Source organism: Dermacentor andersoni, chromosome 11 (genome assembly GCF_023375885.2).
Source record: "Dermacentor andersoni chromosome 11, qqDerAnde1_hic_scaffold, whole genome shotgun sequence".
Taxonomy (NCBI): Eukaryota; Metazoa; Arthropoda; class Arachnida; order Ixodida; family Ixodidae; genus Dermacentor; species Dermacentor andersoni.
The window spans coordinates 43,002,150-43,024,272 of NC_092824.1; the positions used below are offsets into that span (position 1 = coordinate 43,002,150).

Genomic DNA, 22,123 nt, shown 5'->3' on the forward strand with positions numbered 1-22,123 from the left:
GGCACGCGTTGGCTCTGCGTTGGCCTCTAATGCCAAGTCGCTGCCCTGCGCAGTAGACAAGTCAAGCCTGGCCAATTCGAGGAGAGTTCGCGAGCATTTACGAGCCAGCCGAAGCCGGCTACGTTGCCGTCGATCCAAATGTGCTGGGACGTGTGCGGTAGAGTCTGGTAGAGTCGCGGCCCAAATGTTACTGTGACTGGCAGCACCGCGTGAAACCTTTGCAGTAAGATTAAAGTCTGCGTCATCCACGTCGTTCCTCTTGACCAGCCGCCAGTCGGAATTTGCAGTGGCTGCATACACCTAATCTTTCCTGGTGCGCCGCGGGCGCGCATTGGTCGAGACCGGCACTTGGCATACCCGAAATTAATCTGCGCAGTGTAGTGCGAAGAACTCAACGTCCACGGCTGTGCAATGTTCATAAAACCGTTCAAAATCAAGTCCAACGTTCGGCTTAGAAACACCGACCGGTGGGTCCTTTTTTTGCCCTGCTTGTCATAGTAGTGTGCTGGCAGCGCCGGTACAGATGATGGCAGCGAGCTGCATTTCATGTAGATTTGACTAACTTGAGGGCTCGGGCAATGACCGTGCGAAGATTCTAGTATTGTAAGTAGAAATGCCTCAGTAAAGATAAATGTGGGCGAGAGATTGCTTGAAGCGGTAGCGAGTAGTACACATTGCAGCAGTTGTTGTTGCTGCTTCATCGTACAAGTTAGGACCTAACAAAATTTGTGCTGTCGTACTTCACGGCGCTGTCTAGCGTATCGAGTCCTGGGGTCGCATATTCACACACACCAACCACTGAAGGTGCCGTTTACAATGACCAAGCCGCAACGGATGGTTTCCGGTGACTGAATTCGTGAGAGTTGGGCCGACGAAGCTAGGCAGTTGACTTGATTTTACACGAGCGACTGACGTCGGGAGATAATTGCATTTGAAACCAAAGCGCAAGATGAGCGTCAACACCACCAAGAAATAAAAACAAGCTCAGCCCTCTAGGGCACTCCATCTCTCGTAGTTTTGCTTTTTGTCCATCCTGCCGCGTCTGACAAGTTCGGGGCCTGCTGTATGACGGCCTCGAATTCATGAGAGAGACAGACATTCAGGAAGCAAGGTTTTCAGCAAAAGCTCCGTGGGCGTTACCGCAATGCCTTCTGGAATACTATTTGCACAGTGACAGTAGCAGCGTGTGTCCTTTTTAAATAAATCAATCTTTTAATACCGATACAACAGCGCACGAACCTAAAAGGGTGTTCTTGTTTCCCAATGGAAAGGTCCATATCATAGGCATGGAGGAGTGTAAAGGGCAGACACCACAGTCTGATATCGGTGTTCCCCCTGATTGATGCAGCAAGCGCCTTCGCTCCCAACTGGAGTCCCAATACCCTCACCTAAGTGCGAGTCAACTGGACGAGCTATGCCCCATTGGGCGAGGTGGGGAGCTGTTCCAGCTGCGTCTGCTATGCCACGGGGGCGAGTCTGTGGTTGCATACAGCCTGGACTCTGAGCCCCTGTTCTTCGAGCATGCGGGGGGCCACCTGGTGCCCAGTCTGTACACCTTGTGGCGCCTGCCGTCCCTGCTGCCTTACCTCTGCACGTGGAAACCTGTGATTGAACGGCTGGCAGGTAAGTGTGGAGGCGTTTGTGAAAGCACATTGCCATTGCAGCAGGTTCCAGAATGTGCTGCCTGCATTACGTTCACACGATAGTGAATGGCCTTCAAGTGAGGAGCTGCAAAACTCGCAATGTAGTAACAATCTGCAACATCTGATATCTCGAGTGTGCCTAGCACGAGAACTGAGTGGCAGTAGCAGAGAGAGAGCATGATGCAGATGGTGGCATAGATGGAAACATAGTATGTATTAAACAGGTTTTGAAACACTGTTCTAGCTAATCATAATATGGCCTCACTATTAAAGGACATCTCCCTCACGAATATCAAAAAGTTTTCAAATACAAGTATTTGTGGAATATCACACCATTGAACGACTTTCTTACTCTTCATCTCCGCTAGCACGTTGGAAGCCGCACAGGAAAGGAGCCTAGGCGGCAAAGCGCCAACCAAAAGTTTATATCTCGGTGGCAAAAGGGCTCGTTGCGGTGCCCCATGGATGCCGTGGTAAATTACGCTACGTATGACGCCGCGGCGTGCAGCAGTGATGCCAGCAGTGCGAACATTAAATAATTTTCTGTCTTTTTGAAATAGCAGACATATACAGTTAAACCACGATATAACGAAGTCTGTAAAATTGGCAGTTTGCTTTGTTATATAGAAATTTTGGTATATTCACATTTGATGTTTTATGCAAATAAGTACAGTTACTGATGGATTTTTCTTACATGGAAGGGACCGCAAAATTTTCGAGATTATTGGGCAAGAAAACGTATGAGAAAAAAATTTGTTATGTTGAAATTGAGAGTAAGCGAGTAAAAATACGGTTTCATGACATGTCAACGATATCTCCACACTGGCGGTAGGAAGCGAAGCTGGCCACGTTTTCACATGCAGTCTGCCTCTACGGCTGACGTGTTGCAAGCACCGAAAGCGAAGGCTTTGGCTGCCTGTCACTTCAATGTATCTTCGGGATGCTATTTTATACAACCTCCACTGCTGAACGCATTGGAAGATAGCACACGTGATGCCATGCTATCTCGGCACTCTTTGCACGCACAGCGGATTACCTCTAAAGCTGTGCTAGAACAGGAGACACGCACCAACCTGCCCCCACTCTCTCCCTCCCCATACCCTCCTTGCACACACTTGATTCCACGAGCTCGCTCCGCTCCTCCAGCCCTTTCTCCTTGCTTGCGCGGGTAGACAGCGCTCATCGAACCACCGTCCTTCTTGGCTCAGCCTCGCAAGCTTTCATTCGCACCCAAAGCGTGCAGCACGGCGGGGCATGACAGGATCTTATCACACTTGGAATGTTGATCCGAAGAAATGTAAACATCTGAGCAAACGTTTAAATCGAAATGACAATGAAAGACATTGTGGCATTGTCACCTTAAATCTTGATCACACTTTGTCCGAATGACATGCTAGCCTGTGCACATTGTAATAACTGTACTTAGTGACAGGTGGTCAGGTAGAACAGAGCAGCTTGTTCATAATCAAAGAGAATGCAACTAAAGGGCTCTGTATAATATTTCTTAGAAATTTGAAAATAACAACTGCGATACAGAAAGTAATGTGATTATGCATTGTTAAGATGTTTAATAGAGGATAAGCAAATTATACGGAGTTGGCTCATTGGGCAAAACTAATTACTCGTAGTATTGTGTTCTAAGCTACTTTAATTGACTGCGAAGTAGATGGATATGTTAGTTCATAAACTGAAATACAATGAGAGGCGTAATAAAATTATAAAATATATATAACATACTATAACGAATTTGATACAATTCCCGGTTGTAGCAACCATATTTTGATGGGGGCAAAATGTAAAAAGGCTTGTGCAGCGTGCTCTGGGTGCTCAATAAAAAGCCCCAGCTGGTTGAAATCAATCCAGAGCCTGCCACCGTGGCATCTCTCATAACCCATTGTGCAGTTTGAAGATGTTAAAGGGCAAGTCTGGTGTCTCTTTTTAACCATTTTAAGATATTCTCATTCTCAAATGGCATTGACAGTCCTTTCACTGGTAGGGCGGTTCAATTTGCTTAGAAATTCATCAGTAATATTAAATCACCAATAAACTGGATACCAAAACTGAAATGGGTAACTGCTTCATGTGACGTCAGTTCCTACACTACCATACTGTAAACACACAGAATGCATGCTAAACACGCAGTACACGTGGCGCTAACGCCAAAGAAGCGAAGCTGAGGTTGTCTCCTGATGACACAGGAAGCTCTTACAGATCTTCCGAACTAGACGGTGGCATTTTCAGCTACGATTTCAGCAACAGTGGCAGTGTAGTCTCTGATGTCACAAACACAGGATGGCCAGTAAAAAGTTATGAGTCAGGAACGCAACCAATCTTTAAAATTAGTTTTCAGGAAAACTAAATGACTTGTAGCCATATTGTTTGGCACCGATAGTCAGAGTGCAAAAGAGAATGTATATTCGAAATTTTATTGAGATCAGTGGACATCGAAAAAACGCCCGAAGTTGCCCAACAATTTGATTAAGTCTACTTTTTTTCTGTGGCACCATTACACCAGAAAATAGAGGCTGTTTGCTGTCCCGGACGAGCAGGTTGCTAAATGTTTCCGCACATCTGGTGAAGTGATTAGCTCAGGCAATGCCGATGCAAAGGTGGAATCCCTTTGAACCATGGCAGGTGGCGCAGACCTTATGGCACCGGGGCTGGCTGGCTGCAGCGAGCGCTTCTCCGAGGCTCGTCTGGGCGACGCAGTGGCAGTCCGAGTGGCCGGAGAGGGCCGGGCAGCCGTAGCTGTGGGGCGGCTCCTGCAGAGCCCCAAGGCCCTGGCGGCTGAGCAGCGAGCTGGCAAGGCTGTTGCCATCGAGCACGTCCTAGGTGACCAGCTCTGGGCGCACGGTGGCAAGCGGCCATTGCCTCGGGTTGATGGCGACAGCAGTGGTGAAGAAGAGGATGAGGAGAACCAGCAGCCTGAGGTTTGCGCATCTCATTGGTTGAGGAATATGTGCTGTCTGCAGATAAAAAATTGTCTGCATACTTATGTGCATAGAAATGCACATAAGTAAGAACTCAATTTACTATGTTGCAGCGTGTGATCATGGTGAATCCTGGTTCTTGCAGTCCCAAGAAACCAACAGCCAAGCAGTGGCAGCAGAAGAGAACTCTTCAGCTGCAGGTGAAGGGAACTCTGCACCTTCGGAGGAGCCAGCAGCAACGGAAGCACAGCCGGAACAGTCGGAGGATGCTCAAGAACAACAGCAGGTGGAGGAGACGGTCAGTACGACTCCTTCTGCGCTGTTTCACAACTTTTTCACGAGCTTTGTGTTGGGATGTGGTGAAGTTCCTTGCCTTGTAGTATGGTTTTCATAGAACATCCCATTAAAAAAAAAGAAAGACAATCAAGAAGCGATCGCATTTAGTAGCTTGTGCACAGCATACTTTCGCCTGCTGCTGCTAGATTTTGGGAGCTCTGCTTTGAACTATGACATCCGGGACCGACAACTCCATGTTACTTCGTGGCAGTGGGAAAGCCACCAGTGCTATCTTTTCTTTGTGCGGTCAGTTCGTGCATTGAGTTCAGCCAGCTCTTTCGGCTCATCTGTCAGCTGCTGGGAGTCCGAAAGGGAGAGGAAGCGTTTCGTGGCGTATGACACTGTATTTTAGCTTAAGGTTGTCGCGTATGCCAAGGAACATGGCAAGCGAGCAGCCAGCCACAATTTCGGCGTCGACAAGAATTGCGTATGTCGGCGACTGAAGCAGAAAGAGGAGCTCACTGCAATGAACAGATCGAGGAAGGCACTTTGTGGGGAAGCGTGCAAGTTTCGCAGCTCGTAGGTCGAAAAAATTAGGCCGAATGACCTGGTCCTGTGTAAAGGCTGCACCTTGTCAAAGCTCAGAAAAAAAGTCCGGCCCTCGTACGAGTATATAAGATATTTACTCAGTGGGGCTACATCACTGTTTTAGTCAGAGTGATCCATAAGGAAACTTGATAGCAGTGACGCTGCTATCGCTTGTATCATGCTGTTGACTGCATTTAAAAAACATGAAAACCTCAGTATGCTAAATATGTTTTTTTCTTTATTTATATGTGAAGCAAGCAACATGCACAGCTGTTATCTAAAGTAAGGCTTCCAGGTACATTGTACTCACAACTATAGCAGCTGAAGTGTTGCAAGGGGGCGTGCATGATGCAGCACATGCTTACAGTTGCGACCAGTAATTCAGACACGAATAATTCAGGCATGCCCAGTTATTTAGACAGCTTCACGGCACCACCACTGGCCCCAAAGGCTTAATGTATAGGTATGAACAAAATTTCAGACGCCTTACAGCACGCTGTTTGGCAATTCATACTCCACCTGCACGTCGGCATGCTAATTTGGCCACCAAGTGGAGCAGAGAGCAATATTTTTGTTTTGATATCTCAACATCATTGCCACTGGCACTAAACCTAAACTAGTGAAGCTTAGTTGATTCAGTGGCGGGGCGATGCAGCGTCGGTCGTGGTAGCTACGGCAAGGTGCAGACTGGCTTCCTCTATCGTTGGCTGAAATTTTGTGACATTAGAAGCACTTCCTTCTCTTTTTTACTCTGCTTTTACAGCTAACAAAAGTTAATGAATATGTTTAACGAGATTTCTAAGCATTTCAAAGCACTATCGGTTATGCTCAATACGAAGTGACATCTGCCAAGGAATCTAGCAAGGACTGCACATGTGTTATGGGTGCTGACTGCCATTCCTCATGACGTACAGCAGGTACGTCATGGTACGTACACATACAGGTACGGTACAGGTACAGGTGCATTGGAAAGAGTTGGTCCCTGTTAGTAAGTGTACATGTAGTCTGGGCTTTACACCTCTGCGGTAATGTGGCCGCCATGGCTGGTGCAGGACATGCTGACAGGGATTGGCAAGCTCTGGGCTTCACAAAAAACAGAAAGTGACATCACAGTCTCTCCGTCCTTTTACCGTCTGCTTGAGCGAGCTCAAAGGAGTCCAGATAAATTTTGTAAGTGGGTTCTGTCTGAGATTGACGGTGGAAGGAGGCCTTGCCATTTTGGAATGTAGCTTGAAGGAATCCCCATTGCTGTGTCCCATCACTCAGATGAGCTTGTGCTAGGAAGAAGCTAGACTGACACAGCCTCTGTCTGCTCTTGTCATCTCAAGTCTGTTGTGCTTTCTTTTTAGTATTATCATAACTGCTAACTCTCCCGAATTTTTTTCTAAAGTTTATGAATTTGAGTTCACTCTATGATTTCACAAATTTTGCCTGAAATATCAAACGAGAAGAAAAGGGGTTAACCGAGGGGCCTGATTTTTATTAATCATATCATAGGAAGCCAACAAACAAAGCCACCGAGGACAACATAGGGGAAATTACTCGTAGTTACTAATTGAATTAAAGAAACGAAAAATTAATGGCAACGAAAGTGGATGTAAAAGCAACTTGCCGCAGGTGGGGAGCGGTCCCAGATCTTGGCATTATGCATACAATTCTCTATCCAATTGAGCTACCGCAGCGCCGTTTTCCCATCCACTTTCTTGAGCATTTATGTTTTACCACTAGAACTAACCCTAGGAGTGTTAGCCAGCGCCACCATTCACAAACCTTGGCGGCAGATGTGGAACATCCTTTCTGCCACAGACGTCACGAGTATGTGATCTTTTTGGGCGAGGGCAAGTGGTCAACAAACCCACACTTGCTACCTGAGAGCATCAGTGTTGCTAGATTTGAGACTCTCGTTGTTACATAGTTTAGACCAACTTGCCGAAATTGCTATCCTGATTAGGAACGGCAAGGCCCGAATTTGGCAAACGCTATCAGCCTTGTGTACGAAGGAACCCAGTCGGGGCTTGCTTTCTGCCTATGCGCGGTGTCGCCGAGCCTATCGCTAGGGCGTGGTAAACTGTTTGCATTTGATGTTTTATATGGCTAATCTGTGTCCTTCTTTGTGTCTAGGCGGACACAATGGACGCCCTGCTGGAGAGCTGTGTGCTGTCTGCGTTGAGATCCAAGCTGCCGTTGCCACTGCTTGCGAGCAGCCTCTACAGCGGCCACGTCCTCCCGCGCTGTCCGCCGGGTCGGCAGATCGACATCCGCCGCACCTCCTACAAAAAGCTGTCCACCTACCTGGCACACTTGCAGTCGGTGAGCACCTGCGTCCTGTCACCTCTACTCGACCGCCAACAGCGCAGTGAATTTCACGTTTCATTTAAAGTTACCCCTAGCAATTTTTATTAAGAACTCTGTGGGTTTGATGAATTCTGGGTATCCAAATATAAGATTTCTTCTAAAAACTTTGGTGGAGGTTAACGGTATGCGATTGGCTTGGAAAGTATGCTACAATGCAGACATTTACATCAGAGGCAAAGGCATTCGCACCATTTGTTCCTGCCACTTCCTAGGATCTTAAAAAACTAGTTTTTTTTTTAAAGTAAACAGTATTCACTTCATTTTTTTGTGTCTTTTGGATCACGTCTCATTATTTTTGTTCAGTCTTTGTTTGTTTGTTTGTTCTAAATGCCAGACGCAGCAGTGCTAATAGCACAGCATTGTTCAGCATACCTAATGCGTTCTTCGCTTTTTATTTTTTAAGCTTGTTCAGCACTTTCACTTTCTGGTAAGCAGGCTTTCAGTGGTATGTCGCACCTTTTAAACAATATCCCTGTAAAAGTGGTGGAAAGTGTAGTACCAATTCAGTGGTTCTTATGCTCTTTAGGACAAATGTGTTATTGCTAAACATTTCTGGTTAGTATGCTGTTAAACTTGTTAAGATATTTTGTTAAGCATTTGTTGTCCTTCACCTTGCTATGAACTGCAAACAAAGCTCTGCTTGGTGGATTAAAGGGACACTAAGGATGGATACCAAATCGTTTTAGGTTGATAAAATATCGTTTCATAGTTCTATTTTTGTTCATTTTGCAGTAACAGGTTGGTCATTGGATGAAAAAATGAAGGTGAAAGTTTCATCTCTTAAATGTTGTGGCAGAACCCCAGCCAGTATGTCCGTATCATGTTACAGATTTCAGCATTTTCTTCATACTTTGGTTGTTGTGCCTTTGTGAGAAGTTCTTGAACTTGGGTAAATGCAGTCTTTAGATTTTTTATGATATAGTGCAGTGAAACCTTACATAAAAAGAAATTTGGCAGAACCCATCTCACGATGACTGTCGATGGTAATGCGTTTGGCATTGGCTCAATTCACCGGAACAACATAATGCCACCGTTGAAACGAGTTGCGTGGGAGGCATGTACTGCAGTCGGACTGCTCTTGTGTGCTTCCCTAAGAACGCTCTCAGTCCACTTTAGGAGGCCACGCTCATGGCCTCCGAAATGTGTGGGGCACTAGTGCGTGCGAGCACTTAAAAAGGCGTCATGCGGCAAACGGGCTTCTCTCGCTTGCCACACACCCAGCGGCTCATACTCAGTGACCCAAGTTGGCGAGAGGTTGATTGAAGAGCGGCACATACGCCGTGCATTCATGGCGCAGCTCGCTCAAGCGTTGTTATAAAAAGCACTCATTGAAAAGCGGCACATGCCCAGTGTATTCGTGGCATAGACTGCCGTAGCGTTGGGTTGCCATCCTTGCTGAACCCTTGTGACGTGGGTTCGATTCTGCTCGTCATCGGACAAATTTAAGGGATCTTTTTCGTCATTGAAGAGGGGCACACACTTACTGGCACATACCCAGTGCGCCAAGTCGGCGTGAAAGGGTTTCATTGAACAGCGGCACCTGCCCAGTGCCGCATTCACAGTGACCCATGTCAATGTGAAACAGGTTTGTTGAAGGGCGGCATGGATGTACACATTGGCAAATATTCAGGGACCCAAGTTGGTCCAGCAGTTGGTTTCGAACCCTGTTTCCTCAGCACTGCATCCTGGTACACTACCCAGTCATTAATGTCGTACCCAGTGACCAGGTAGGCAGGAAAATGGTTAGACATGGGCACACATGCACTTAGAGAGAGAGAGAGTGCCCCTGAAAAGTGTGTGAAGTATGCTAAGAACGTGAACGCATTAAGAAAAACTTAACTAGCCTTGAGCAGGCACGTCAAAATCCATGATGTTAAGGAGAGTTGGCGCAAAAAAGTTAAAGGTGGCGCCATCACCCGTACTTTGTTTTTGTGTCTAACTTGAAAGATGAAATCACACATTAGTGTTCGCCATGTTGAACATGAACTAAGTAGTCCAGCTTAGAACCCTCTCTCAAAAATGCCATACAAAGTCTGTCAATCAATCAATCTGCTGTTTTAGAGCGCAGCTCTTAGTTGTCCGTTCCTGTGGCGAACATCAGCGTTGTTCTTCGTAACCGAGCAAACGAAGACAGCAAAGGATGAAAGCAAACGCCGAGCGCAGCGGCAGATGAAAGATGGCGATAGCAAAGAGAGCGCGAGGAGGAGGGTATGGCGAAAGCGTGAGAAGAAAAGCGTAGTGCGATGCAAGACAGTATTTGCGGCGAAGATGGCTGTGAGGTAGTGCCAGAATAGCGCGCGTCGTCTGTGTGGAAACAAAGCACTGCATGAGTGGAGGTCTGTCTGCAGCGGCTGCTGTGCATCGTGCCCACGTGTCACCCAAGTGCCGCCTCTCGCGATCTGCTGATTAGCAAGGCAGTCGTGCCACACGTTGCTCTGTTTGCAACGTGTTGCATGAAACAGATTGCCTGCACCAGCCAATATATCACGAAATGAAAACACAAATACAGCTGCGCTCAGATTTCGCATTAGGCAGTATCATAATTGTCGGTGAATTTTTTACTTCATTGTCAAAAAGTGTGTTCATAACTCTTGGACTAATAGTCAACTGGCTAGTTTCTGGTCAGTGGTGGAAGACGGTCGTTCTAAGTGGGTGGTGCTGCGGGGTTTGCTCCCAGGAAGGTCTGCTGGCGCTGAAGGAGACCAGTCCCGGTGTCCAGAGCATTGTGTCAGTTTGCAGGGAACATCCCCGGCTCCGCGGCTTCTCCCAGATGCAGCTGCCACCGGCTGAGCCACCCAAGGAGGACGGGTACCGTTTTCCCACCATCAGGGAGCTGCGCTCCATCACAGCGGCTGTGCTACCCCTGTTCCCACGTCGCAAGTGAGTATTGTGACTGTTGTCTACGAGTGTTCTGCTGGTGAACGCAAGGTCGCAGGTGCGAATCTCAGCTGCTGCAGCTGTGTGCCAATGAAAGTGGAATGCAAGAACACTAGTGTACTATGCACATTAAGAAACCCAGGTGATCATATTTATTTGCAAACCTCCACTAGTGCTTCTATCATAGCCCACTGCTTTGTAATACAATAGAATTCCATATGGCCTTACAGTAAAACCTCGTTAACTCAAACTCTGACATCTCAAAATATTCATACAGTTGACTTTATTTTTCCTTGCTTTGGTGTCAACCCATCTGTTCTCCACCCCTTATGTCGAAAAGTTCTTGCACCGGACTTCGGATATCTCAAAATTTCGACTTCAAGATACCACGAGAAAACATGTGGCTTCTTCTGGACTTATCGCATCATACTCTATTTAAAGAATGCAAAAGGCACATGGGCATCCTCATTCCCAGTTCAGATGCCCTGAGATAGCTAAATGTCGCTGAACAAATGTGCATGGCGGTCACGGATCAAAAATCATTTCCCCAAACTGGTGCACCCAATGCTGACTTGAGGCTGTGCTCTTGGAGCATGTGTGTTTGTTATCCAGTAATTCTCGAGCAGTATAATTTCTGAGAGGATGGCATCTGTGAGGAAAAATTCAAAAGGATAATTTACTAAATACTGTGCCAGCAGCACATACAGAAGTGAACAGAAAGGTATTATGGTTTTCTGCAAAAAATTAATTACATATGTTTCTAAGCTGTTAGTTGCTGTTTTCCTTTTCTTTCTTTCCTTTTTTTTCTAGTAGTGCCATCAAACCTGATGGTGCTGCAGCAGCTAAAGGGACAAAGATGAATAACAATTGCTTTATCGATGGTGCCATAAATCTTCAGTTTTCACTTTCCCAAGGAGTTTTGTAAAATTTAGGAAACTGGCTCTTTTTATTTTTATTTTTACAGAATGCCAAGCAAGAGGAGCATTGCATAAAATTGGAACCAGATTAGACAAACAAAATTGGGCCTCATATCTGAAATAAGTTCATAAAATTAGACATTTATGCAGGTTTTCAATGCCATAACTCGAATAAAGCTTTTTAAAAAATTTTGTTTAAGACACAACTGCTCCTTAAACCACTGCAGCATCAAGGCCTCTTCCCTTTGCTCCCACTTATCTCTGTCTTGCATCATCTGGCTCCTTCCTGTGCCTACATATTTTTTGGTCCAATCACCCCTATCTAGCGGTCCATCATTCCATCCTATTGGCTGGTGTTTATGCATTATTTGATGTATCCAGTGCATAATGCACATGCCCCCCAAATGAAATGTCATGCTCTCTCTCTTTTGGCAGCAAAGGACATGCACTTGGGCTGGACGAAGTGAAAGCCACCATACGGAGCTACGTAAAGGAAAACGAACTGCAAGATCCAGACGACAAAAGGTTAGGACAACCTGCTGCAGCAGCTTAGTGACTAAGCCGTGACGCCTCTGAGTTTGCAGTCATGGATTCGATCTCAGTCGTGGCGGCTGCATTTCAAAGCGGGCAGAATGCAAAAAAATGCTCATGCACTTGGGTTTAGGTGCATGTTAAACACTGGTCCCCATGTGGTCAAAATTTAGAGATTCCCACTACAGCGGGCCTCATAATCAGATAGTGGTGGTTTTGGCATGTAAAAGCCAGAATTTAATTTAATTGACGTGGCATTCCAAAAGGAATACACCTCTACCGCATTTGGTCAAAAATATTTTTTGTTGCTGTTGCAAATAACAAAGTGCTGTCGAACCTCGATGAAAAGAGCACGGATATAATGAATTATCAAATAGTGTAACAAAGTAAATTTTAAGTTTTTCTCACTGATGTTAGCGTGTAATAAATATGACGAATATTGGATATAACGAAACTGTGAGGTACTTTTGAGTGGATGCAAGTTGGTATAATGGGCTTCAACTGTATATAGCTGGTATCCCAAGACAAGGCGCATGGACTTATCTCCTTAGGTGTGCCACATGTAAATGAAATTTGGCGTGTCGCTGTTTGGTTCATTTGTTGTGCACAGTTGATGTGTAATGGATTCATGTCCCTCGTTAAGAAGTGAGACAAGCACAGCTAACATCATGCCGTTCTGAACATGTATTGACCCACTGCACGGTGGTTTAAATTGTTATTACTAATGGCGATAAGTTTATGAAATTTTTTTTTATTTGAACCTTGTAACGAAGTCCCATCTAAGATGAAAATTCTTTATCCGATGTGAGCAGAAACTTATTGCCTTGACGCATTCAGAAAAGTATGATTATACTTGGAAACGCAGAAAGATAAGGTGTAATAAACAGTAAACAAGTGGACTCTTGCACAGAATAGATGACCACCGAAAGAATACACACATAGACAGGACAGGTGCTGTCGTGCGTACGCCTGGGACCCTTCAGTGGTCTGATGGTGCCAGAATTGCTTGTCTCCTTTCGTGCACCAACTAGCCAAGCAACAGGTTCTTTTTAAGGTTCAACAAATAACGCCACAAGAACGTCTGCAGCCGTTAACTCAAGTATTTGACAAATCCATTTCCTATCCCCCCATCATTCCAATGGCAGATCCTAGCATTCCATGCAAGGTTGCAGTGGCAGATTTACCTCTAGTAATTTTTGTATGAAACCTTATGGCGTGGGGTACACAGAGCCAAAGTAACGGAGTCATTTTTCCTCTGACATGTCGCAGCCTGGTGCAGATGGACCCTCGGCTGAGTGATGCGGCGGCCTGCTCATCGGAAAAGCTCAGTTGGGAGGAGCTGTTCAGCAGGGTGTTGTCGCGGATGCAGCCTGCACACGAGGTGACGCCCGCAGGCGGCGGTGCGCCCGTGGTCCACCGTGGTGCCCTGCCCTTCATTTCGTTCACGGTGGCCCAGCGGACGGGCAACAAGAAGGTGACCCTTGTCGAGGGTCTCGAGACATACGGCATCGACGTTGCACATCTGGCCCACGAGGCGAGTCCCAAAGTTTAATTTAATTGACATGACATTCCAAAAGGAATAGTACACCTCTACCGCATTGTTTGGTGAAAAATATTTTGCGTTGCTGTTGCAAATAAGAAAATCCAGTCGAACCTCGATGTAAAGAGCATAGATAAACGAATCATCAAATAGTGGCTGAACTAAAGAGATTCACTGCATTTGGGGCTCATGAGGTGAGTCCCAAATGCAGCGGAATCTCATTAGTTCAGCCTTGTGTAATTTGAACCTCCAGTTAATTTGAACTGGTGCTGTGGTCCCGTCTCAGTGACATTGCATGTATCTCAGTGTGCAAAAAGCACTCGGTCATTCAAACTTGCGTATGCTAGTGCTGGTTCGTTGGAACAGACCATGCCCTGAACCGTGCTGTCCATAGCAGCGCAGCAACCTCTTTGGCGATTGGACTGAGCAGCACGCTGGCTGCTGCTGCGAAGGTTGCAGCTATGGAAATACAGCTGCTGAATGATTTTTCGAATTTGCTTGATAATTTGGATTTGCTCAAGGCTCCGCCACTTACTTGCTAGAACCAGTTTATAATGGGAAGAGGAATTTTGGACTTAGTACACTGTCTTGGTGAAATCTTTCAGACTGACCCTTGTGGTCTTTCTTTATTTTATATTCAGTAAGCTTTCTTAGGAATGTGTAAATTCCACATACTATGTTTCAAATCAAAAGGAAAAGAAGTCGAATATTGAATCGAAAATCCAAAAATTTATCGCGAAGTTTAATGCTTACAAATTTTGTGCAATGAAACGCTGCGCTGGACATGCTTGGGTGTCTACTAGCATCTTCGGTTGTGTGTCGCACAGGTTCAAGTGGGCGTGGCGGCCAGCGTGTCCCTGACCCCTCTGGCCAACGGCAAGCAGCAACTTCTGGTCCAGGGCAACCAGGTAATGCAAAGTACCTGTGCTTAAGTCCGCACCCACTGTCTATTGTGCACGGAGCTGAGAAGCAGAGGCAGTGTTGCTACATTAGGTTATGCAGCATAAAATGTCCGTAAGCTCGGAAGCACTTGACCCTGTGCCAGCCGTCGACCATCGCATTTGCTGTCAAGCAATAAGTTCAAGATTGGGGATCGCGCTGCAGAATAGGGCACCATCGCTCTCCGCAAAGCTACTGAGAGGCTGGCTTTCCCGTATAGCTCAGTCGTACAGTGGCTAAGCGGGCTTTACAACCAAAATTTTGTCAGCGGCACGAAATCATTACAAAATTAAGCACTAAATCAGACGATTTTTCTTAGACTAGATAAAAGCGAACGCTGCGAACCGTGTTTTCTCCCGCACAGCCCGTAGTACATTCGATTTGTTTCGAATATTCGTAAAAATTTCCGAATACCTAGTTTTGGAATCAAATATGAATGTTAAAAATGTAATATTTGATTATAATTCGAAATTTTCGAATATTCGCATGCTGCCAGTTGTGAGCGATATGAGAGGGAACACCAAATATGTTTTTAAGCAGCGATCACTCATGATGTGCAGATTCGAATCTGACATGTTAATACGTTACAAGTAGCATTACTGTTGAACGTTTAGATCAATTGAACACCCTTACGAAGGGCATGTAAGTTTAGCCACTATGATCTCTTGAAAGCATTTGAGTGTTCCTTATCACATTGCTTGAGTGGGCACAGCTGTGGCCAAGAGTTCATAGATCATGTGCTAGCAAAAACACTGAACCTTTTCTCACCACACTTGTGTATTTGAACACTCTATGTCCTTAAAGAACCCTTCACCGAACCTCACTAAATATTTAGGTTATGCACCAGACGTTGAAGGGCACTGTCTCACCGCACTAATTTTTCAATGTTCATTAGTTATTAAACGAAGTACTAGAAGAAATTGAAATGTTGTGTTGCCATGCTGCCATGGGGTGAGCTTCAATGCCAGCATATGCACTCTCTCCTCCTGCCTTGACTAGCATCCGCAAGCAACCTTTCTTCCCTGCCTTCTCCTACACTGTAGCTGGAAATGGATGATTTACCGAGGTCATGTGCCATAATTTGTGACGTTCATATGGAGGCATTTGTGCATATGTCCTTTAATCTGGCTGGAAGCGGGGCTCTCTCGAGAGAAAGGGCGTGCAAACTTCTGTTTGAAATTTCAACGGTTTTCGTGCTCTGCAGCCGTTTGGTACTTTGCCGACACGATTAACACCGCATGTTCTACATGCCGCACTTGTCCGTTTGCTAATGCCCGAACCTGGTGAGGGGACCCTGGCTAATCGTAATAAAATTTCACTTTGGCTGAATTGGTTATAAATGCGAAGTTAAAGCAATCATTAAGCAATCTTTGCATTTAAGCTAACTAACCTTAAGCTAACTTTGCATTTAAGCAAGTTAAATGCACTTGGTGGTTAGCGGATACGACACAAGTTCCAGACCATGGCCTCGGAGATCTTGAGCTCCACACCCTGTGCCTCCCAATCTCAGAGGCCATACCAAGGAGCAGTGCTGGTTCTCAATGTTCTCGGTTTTACATCATTTCCAGCGAGCACTGATAGTAGCATTTTTTTCTAGTTTTTGTATCAAAAGCATCATTTTGACGACGCATCCTCTCATATTTCAAGTGTAGTCCTTTGCACTGGGGCTAGTCTATATCTGTGCTATCTAAAACTTGGCATTTCATGTCGTACAAAATTTTGTTGCAGTTCGCTTTTAATATAGACCGTGCACATAGGTCCCAGCAAAATGTAGCTGTTCTGGTACATTAGCCCGCAGAATTTTGATTGTGACTGTACAGGGCACTTTGCACTGTGGCTGGAGCTATGCTGCACCCATCAGTTGACAGGAGGTTCCCTCGATGTGGCTGTTACAGGTTGTTTTCCTGGAGAGGCTGCTCACTGGTCCATCGTACGGTGTGCCACGCAAGTACCTCAAGGGCTTGGAACAAGCGCCAGGAAAGAAGAAAGGAGGCTCCCGTAAATGAACTTGAGTGCTGATTTCACTCATCGGCAGAGACAGTGGTGCCATCTCTTTCTCGGAAGGCTGCCTCCTGACCAATCATGGCTTCCCGTCTTTGGTCAGGCATCCGCAATGACTGGACTTGAGTGGCATGTCCTGCCAAATGAGAAGAGAGCGAACAAGAGCTAAAAGATGCACTTTCCGTGAAGACCTGTTCCAATATGGCATGACCCTGACTCATGCTGAACTTGGACAAGTTGGTTTGCCCTCATCAAGACCAGCAATTTAACCTGGGATCTCCACAAATGCCACCCAAATGAGGAAAATTGTTGGATCGATGATTTCTCTGATGCTCCAGATGCAGGAGCCTTATTCTCAATCAATAGCTCATAAAAATATTACTTTCAGTATCTATTGGTTGGCTCGGCCAACAAATGTCAATGTGACAAAAGAAATGGGACACCTCTGTTTGGCAAAATTACTTTCGTGTTGCAGAATTGATGGCTGCATTAGCAAATTCCCACCCCTCTGAAGAGCTATTATACCTTGCATTACATCAGGCATCATACTAGAAGTGAAACTATATCACGAAGAGTGATTTTGAGAATACAGACTTCGAAGCAACAGTCATGCAGCATTCACTCTAGGAGTGTTCGACCACCAACAGCATTGAACTGTACTGAATGGTACAGTGCAGACGTGCAGCCGAATGTCGCACTTGTCTCAACAAAGCCACAGAACATAGTGTTCTGCTTGTAGAGATAAAAAGGTGCTAAAGATAAAAAATATTGTGCGGTCAATACCTAAGCAAATATGTGAAGCAATTTGTTCGGGTCTTTAATTATTGATTAAACTACTATGAGGCTTTACAGGGCTTTACAATAATGGGGTCATAAGTATATGTCGCGGAATATGAATGTTATGAGCCATACCACATTTGTGTCAAAAATTATAAATTTAAAGAAAAGCATCTAGAGCAAACACACCAGCTTTAGCGAATGCTATAAAAAGGGATGAAGAAAAGACTTGCAAGAACAGCAGCATACCACAGCAACAATTACAACCTTATACTAAAGTATATACTACGGTAAACATTAGTGTGATAATGCCAAAGGGTCTTCCAGCTGTATGTCATAAGTTGGTAGAAAGAAACATACATGTGAGATAATAAGGAAACCACGTAAACGTGTTCTCAGAATTCTCAGATTGAAGAGTGATCTATCGATTGGGATTCCACAAGGCAGTGTGTCACACTCTAAGCACCTGGCCTTCTGTGGCAAGCTGTTCCTGTTCTTTAAAACGAAATGTGCTGCAGTGCTCGTGCAAGTGCCTTGTTACTTTTAGCGCAGATAAACCTTGTTGTAATGAGGTTGCATCGGACACGAAAAAACCTTTTGTTACACTCTATATTTGTTATGAGTGCATGTGTGTTATAGCTGATATGAGTGACAATTGTTTAAGATTTGCTTCGTTATATCCGGGTTCGTCATATTGAGGCTCAGTTTACCTTAATGGGCGGCTTTGTAATCCTCAGCATCTCTGATTTACCACTCTCACTTTTTCTTTAGTGTTGTTCTCAGCAGCACAAATGGCTATGTGAGCCAATGTAGGCGATTCCCGGCAACATAGCGTCAGCAAAGCCTCAGCTCTCCCAATTTCCTGTAATATTTACGAATTTGGGCTCGTTCTACAATTCACATTTTATCGGGTTTTATGAAAAAATAAATTCTATTCGCAGTTAAGTTTCACTAGGCAGTCTCTGCCCATACCCATGAAAGTCTTCCGATCGTGAAATGACACAAAAAGGGGTGTAGCTGCGTTGAGCAAGTTTTATTCAGACAAGTTTCTGAAGCAGGAATAATCGACAAAAGCAAAGTCACTGAAGAAGTCACTGTGATCTAAAAACAGCGTGTTGCTTGTCAGTTTGTGCTGTTTTAAGTTGCTGCTGCTTGTGTGCTGTGTGTAAAGATAAGCCACCTTCAGTAAAATGCGTTTGTATCCCTTGAAAGACGCATGCTCAGGGCAAATTTCTTAAAATATTGCATATTATATTGCCTCCTGTGATAGGAATTTGGACTATTTGAATGGTGCGGCCGAATGCATGTGACTGCTGTGGAGCGGCGACGGACAAAAGGGCCCGTGTCTGGGCGGAGGTGGCAGTCACGCGAGCTGCCTGATCTGCCTGGGCTGGCCTTCCGAACGAGCCGAGCAGTTGGTCTACCCAAGGCCGGTGTTCCTGGTTGTGCTGGCAGAACAGGCTGACCTGTCCTTGGGCCTCAACCGGCCTGCTCCACTGCTGGGCGAGCATCTGACGCCGACATGTTCCGGGGCAGCTAAGCCTTCTGAAGGGTCTACCCTGTGGCGGCAGACGTCCCAACCCAGCTGTCATGCGCATTCGGCCACGCCATTTAAATAGTCCAAACTCCTATCACACCTCCCTAATAGGAAAGTACAGAACGGCAACCAAAATGGGGTTTTGAATTTTAGTCGGCGTTCTGTACTCTTCCTATTATGCCGTTACTTCCCGACCAGACGAGATTTCATCAAACTCTCAATTTCATTATTGCCTCCCCTTCTCACCCCCCCCCCCCCCCCACCCTTCTGGTGTTGTGTTTTTGCAAGTTTGTATGTTCACAGATTTGTGAGCATGGAAAACTATGGTGAGCACCATGAATCCAGGAGCCTGGTGGCCTCCTTAAAAAAGCAACAGAGACCTGGTGTTTGTCAAACATGTTTGAGACCAGGGAATGACCGCAGGAAAGCTGTTCGTATTGTTAACATTTGATGCATGAGCTGTCTAATATGGACAGGTTTACAAGACAGTCGGTGAAGGTGTAGTGGCCAAATGTAAGTGACCACATTGCGATGTGACAGCCATCGTGCCTCTGACTGCGGAAGCACTGAAGATGTAAATGTTAATACATTGTTCAATGGGCAACCATGTTCCATTGAAATCAAGAGAAGCCAGTTTTTAACATCACAATAAATGAGGTTGTGTGGTTGTTACCTTTGCCTGCGTCGTCATTTGTGTGGAACAGGGAGCAAGTGTGCTTCCACCAAACGACTCTACACTGCACAGCACATGGGTTTCTTCAAGTGATCACTACCGAAAGCGACGAGTTAAGTTGCGTCGAGCCTGCAACCTCTTCTCATTATCAGTTACATATTGTAGGCATTACAATGCACCATGCTATGGTGGCCAGCTTGGCACCACATGTTTCATCATGTAAGGGACATATTCACAGGCTAGAAATCATCCGACAGTGTATAAAACGATACATTTAGGTAAGTATGGTAAGCACTCAGCTTAGTGCGATACAGTATGGAGTACTTCAGAGTCTCAAAGTTCGAATATTTAAAGGAACAGTAAGGAGAAAAATAATTTGAGACATATTCATAAGTTATCCTTCTAAATAAAGTTATCTGTGAGATGCATTGCACTTTAAGTCAAGGACCGAACCTAAAGTGCCCAAGTATGAAATTATGCTTTGAAATCCCTGACAACGCTCATTTGTACTGGTTCCTGGGTTCTGGCACTAGATAAAAAGAGAAAAATTGAACTTGGATCTCCACTTTCTCTTGTAATAATGAATCTGTTACCACAAAATTAATGAAAATAGAGTTTTGAAAGTATAGTGTAACCTGATTTAGTTATTCTTTTTCCTCTTAACTATTTGAAAAGCGGTGAGGGGGGGGAAGCACCAGCAATTATAAACAGTGATGTCCTGTTAATTAGTGAAAAATATATAAAAGAACAAAAGTGGCAGTTTCGCCCGAAAGGCGAAGCATTGATACGATAGCTAAGTATTGGACAACACGCGAAGCGAGGTTCGTTCGCAGTTTTGTCGCCCGTGTAAATTGCAGTGAACATTCGAACAAGTACGGTGCCACGTGCCGTGCGGGCAAACACGAACACAGCTCATTCGATGAACGTGCGGACACTCGCTGCCGCAACGTTGGCGTCACAAAGAGCGGCAGCAGCGGCGAGTGAATTCTCCTTCGCGCTGCTTCTCGCTTCAGCGCGAGCTAGGCACGTGATAATGCAGCGCACGCGAACCAATTAGCCCTAAGCTTTGTAGCCACCGCAGATTACTTCCAAGATGAGGCGCGCTTGGCCGCGATAACTATGCCATGCACAGCCACGGCCGGACTAGAAGAGGAGATGCGCTCTAACCTGCACCCCCCACCCTTGCGCGTGTGAGAAGACGGCGAGCAACATGCCGCCATCCTTCTCGGCTGATTCTCGCACGCTTCCCCTCGCACCTTAGCGTACGGCGCGCGAACGCGATCTTATCGCACTTGGACTGGACGAACCTCACGCCGACGGCGAGGTGGTTATTCGCCTGGGGTGTCCATGTAGCATCGCAATAAAAAGAATAAGGTCTAGGCCTTCGCCAGAATGACCTAGAAAGATGTAGCTGGAGACGACGGCAAAGGGCGTTTAAAGTGCAATTAACTCCGTCGATTTTTTGACGATGTCAAGATAATCGAATAATTAGGTCCCCCGAGACCCCTCTGTCACGTGTCTGACAGCGGAATTGTTCCGCAAATTCGAAAATAATTTTAAGTAAGCAAAAAAAAAAAGCGCGACAACGAAATCGGGACCAAGCAGCCGAACGAACCTCTTCGTGTGAAGTCACGGGAGGTACACCACAGCGGCGAAGGCGCGCAAGGCATGCCGGTCTCGCGAACGAAACCGGCGAAGAGCAGACGCTCAGCTGATTCGTGACCGCGCCGGAACTTCGGGTGGCAATGTTACCTGCAACGTACAGCTCGTCGGATCTGTGAGACAGAGACGGCTGTGATTCTGACGAATTCAATAGCCACGAATCGCCGTTCGCATTCGACCCTCCACCCCGAGAGCCAGCGCCCATCCCAATGGCTTCATTCGCTTCGGATCAGTCGCTCAGGTCCGCCAGCAGTAGATGCACGAAGTCGGCGACTGTGATAAGCTTAACAAAATAGCACTAACCCATTGCTCGCGAAGAGCATTGTCACGAGGAAACTGATAGCAAACTTTCTTTTTAATTGTTGCGTCTTGTTTGAGCCCCCCCCCCCCCCCCCAATCACTTGCCCCGTCCACAGGGAACGCAACTTCTAGCGACTGCTACCTCTCACGTCAAACACTAGCTCACGATCTATTGTTGACTCCTCCACGCTCTCGTCATAGAATATAAAAAAAAAAAATGGCTGAAGGCTTAGCTTTGTTAAGCCTGGAAGATTGCGAAAGCAATACCCTTGGCTGCTTTTGGTTCGGCTGATGGTGCGGACATGGTTGCCCTTTGTTGAACTTATGGCTATACATCACCCGACATAGCGCAAGGCAGCGCGCCGGCCACTGCGAGGAGCCGAGCTGTAGCCCCATTTATCCTCCTAGCATGACGTCACACCCGCGAGCGCCCTCTCTCGGTAGCGCCGCAGCAGCGGTGCGCAAGGCTTCGCCTCCACCATCGATGCCGCGAGCTGGGGCCCCGTCTCTCGGTCATAGAGTTACTGTATATGCTGTGGTAGCATATACAGTAACTCTACTCGGTCACACCAACTAG

The 22,123-nt window shown here is 46.0% G+C and overlaps 1 protein-coding gene across 1 annotated transcript; it reads left to right on the forward strand.

Moving 5' to 3' along the window:
* Window positions 1–124: 124 nt before the first annotated feature.
* On the forward strand, window positions 125–19,583 carry eIF2D (eukaryotic translation initiation factor 2D). Its single transcript, XM_050167545.3, has 10 exons — window positions 125–467; window positions 1,349–1,623; window positions 4,278–4,573; window positions 4,719–4,871; window positions 7,559–7,747; window positions 10,470–10,672; window positions 12,022–12,111; window positions 13,387–13,651; window positions 14,485–14,565; window positions 16,492–19,583. The coding sequence occupies exons 1-10, from the start codon at window positions 412–414 to the stop codon at window positions 16,600–16,602; spliced, it is 1,719 nt and encodes a 572-aa protein (XP_050023502.1). The 5' UTR covers window positions 125–411; the 3' UTR covers window positions 16,603–19,583.
* The last annotated feature ends 2,540 nt before the right edge of the window (window positions 19,584–22,123 follow it).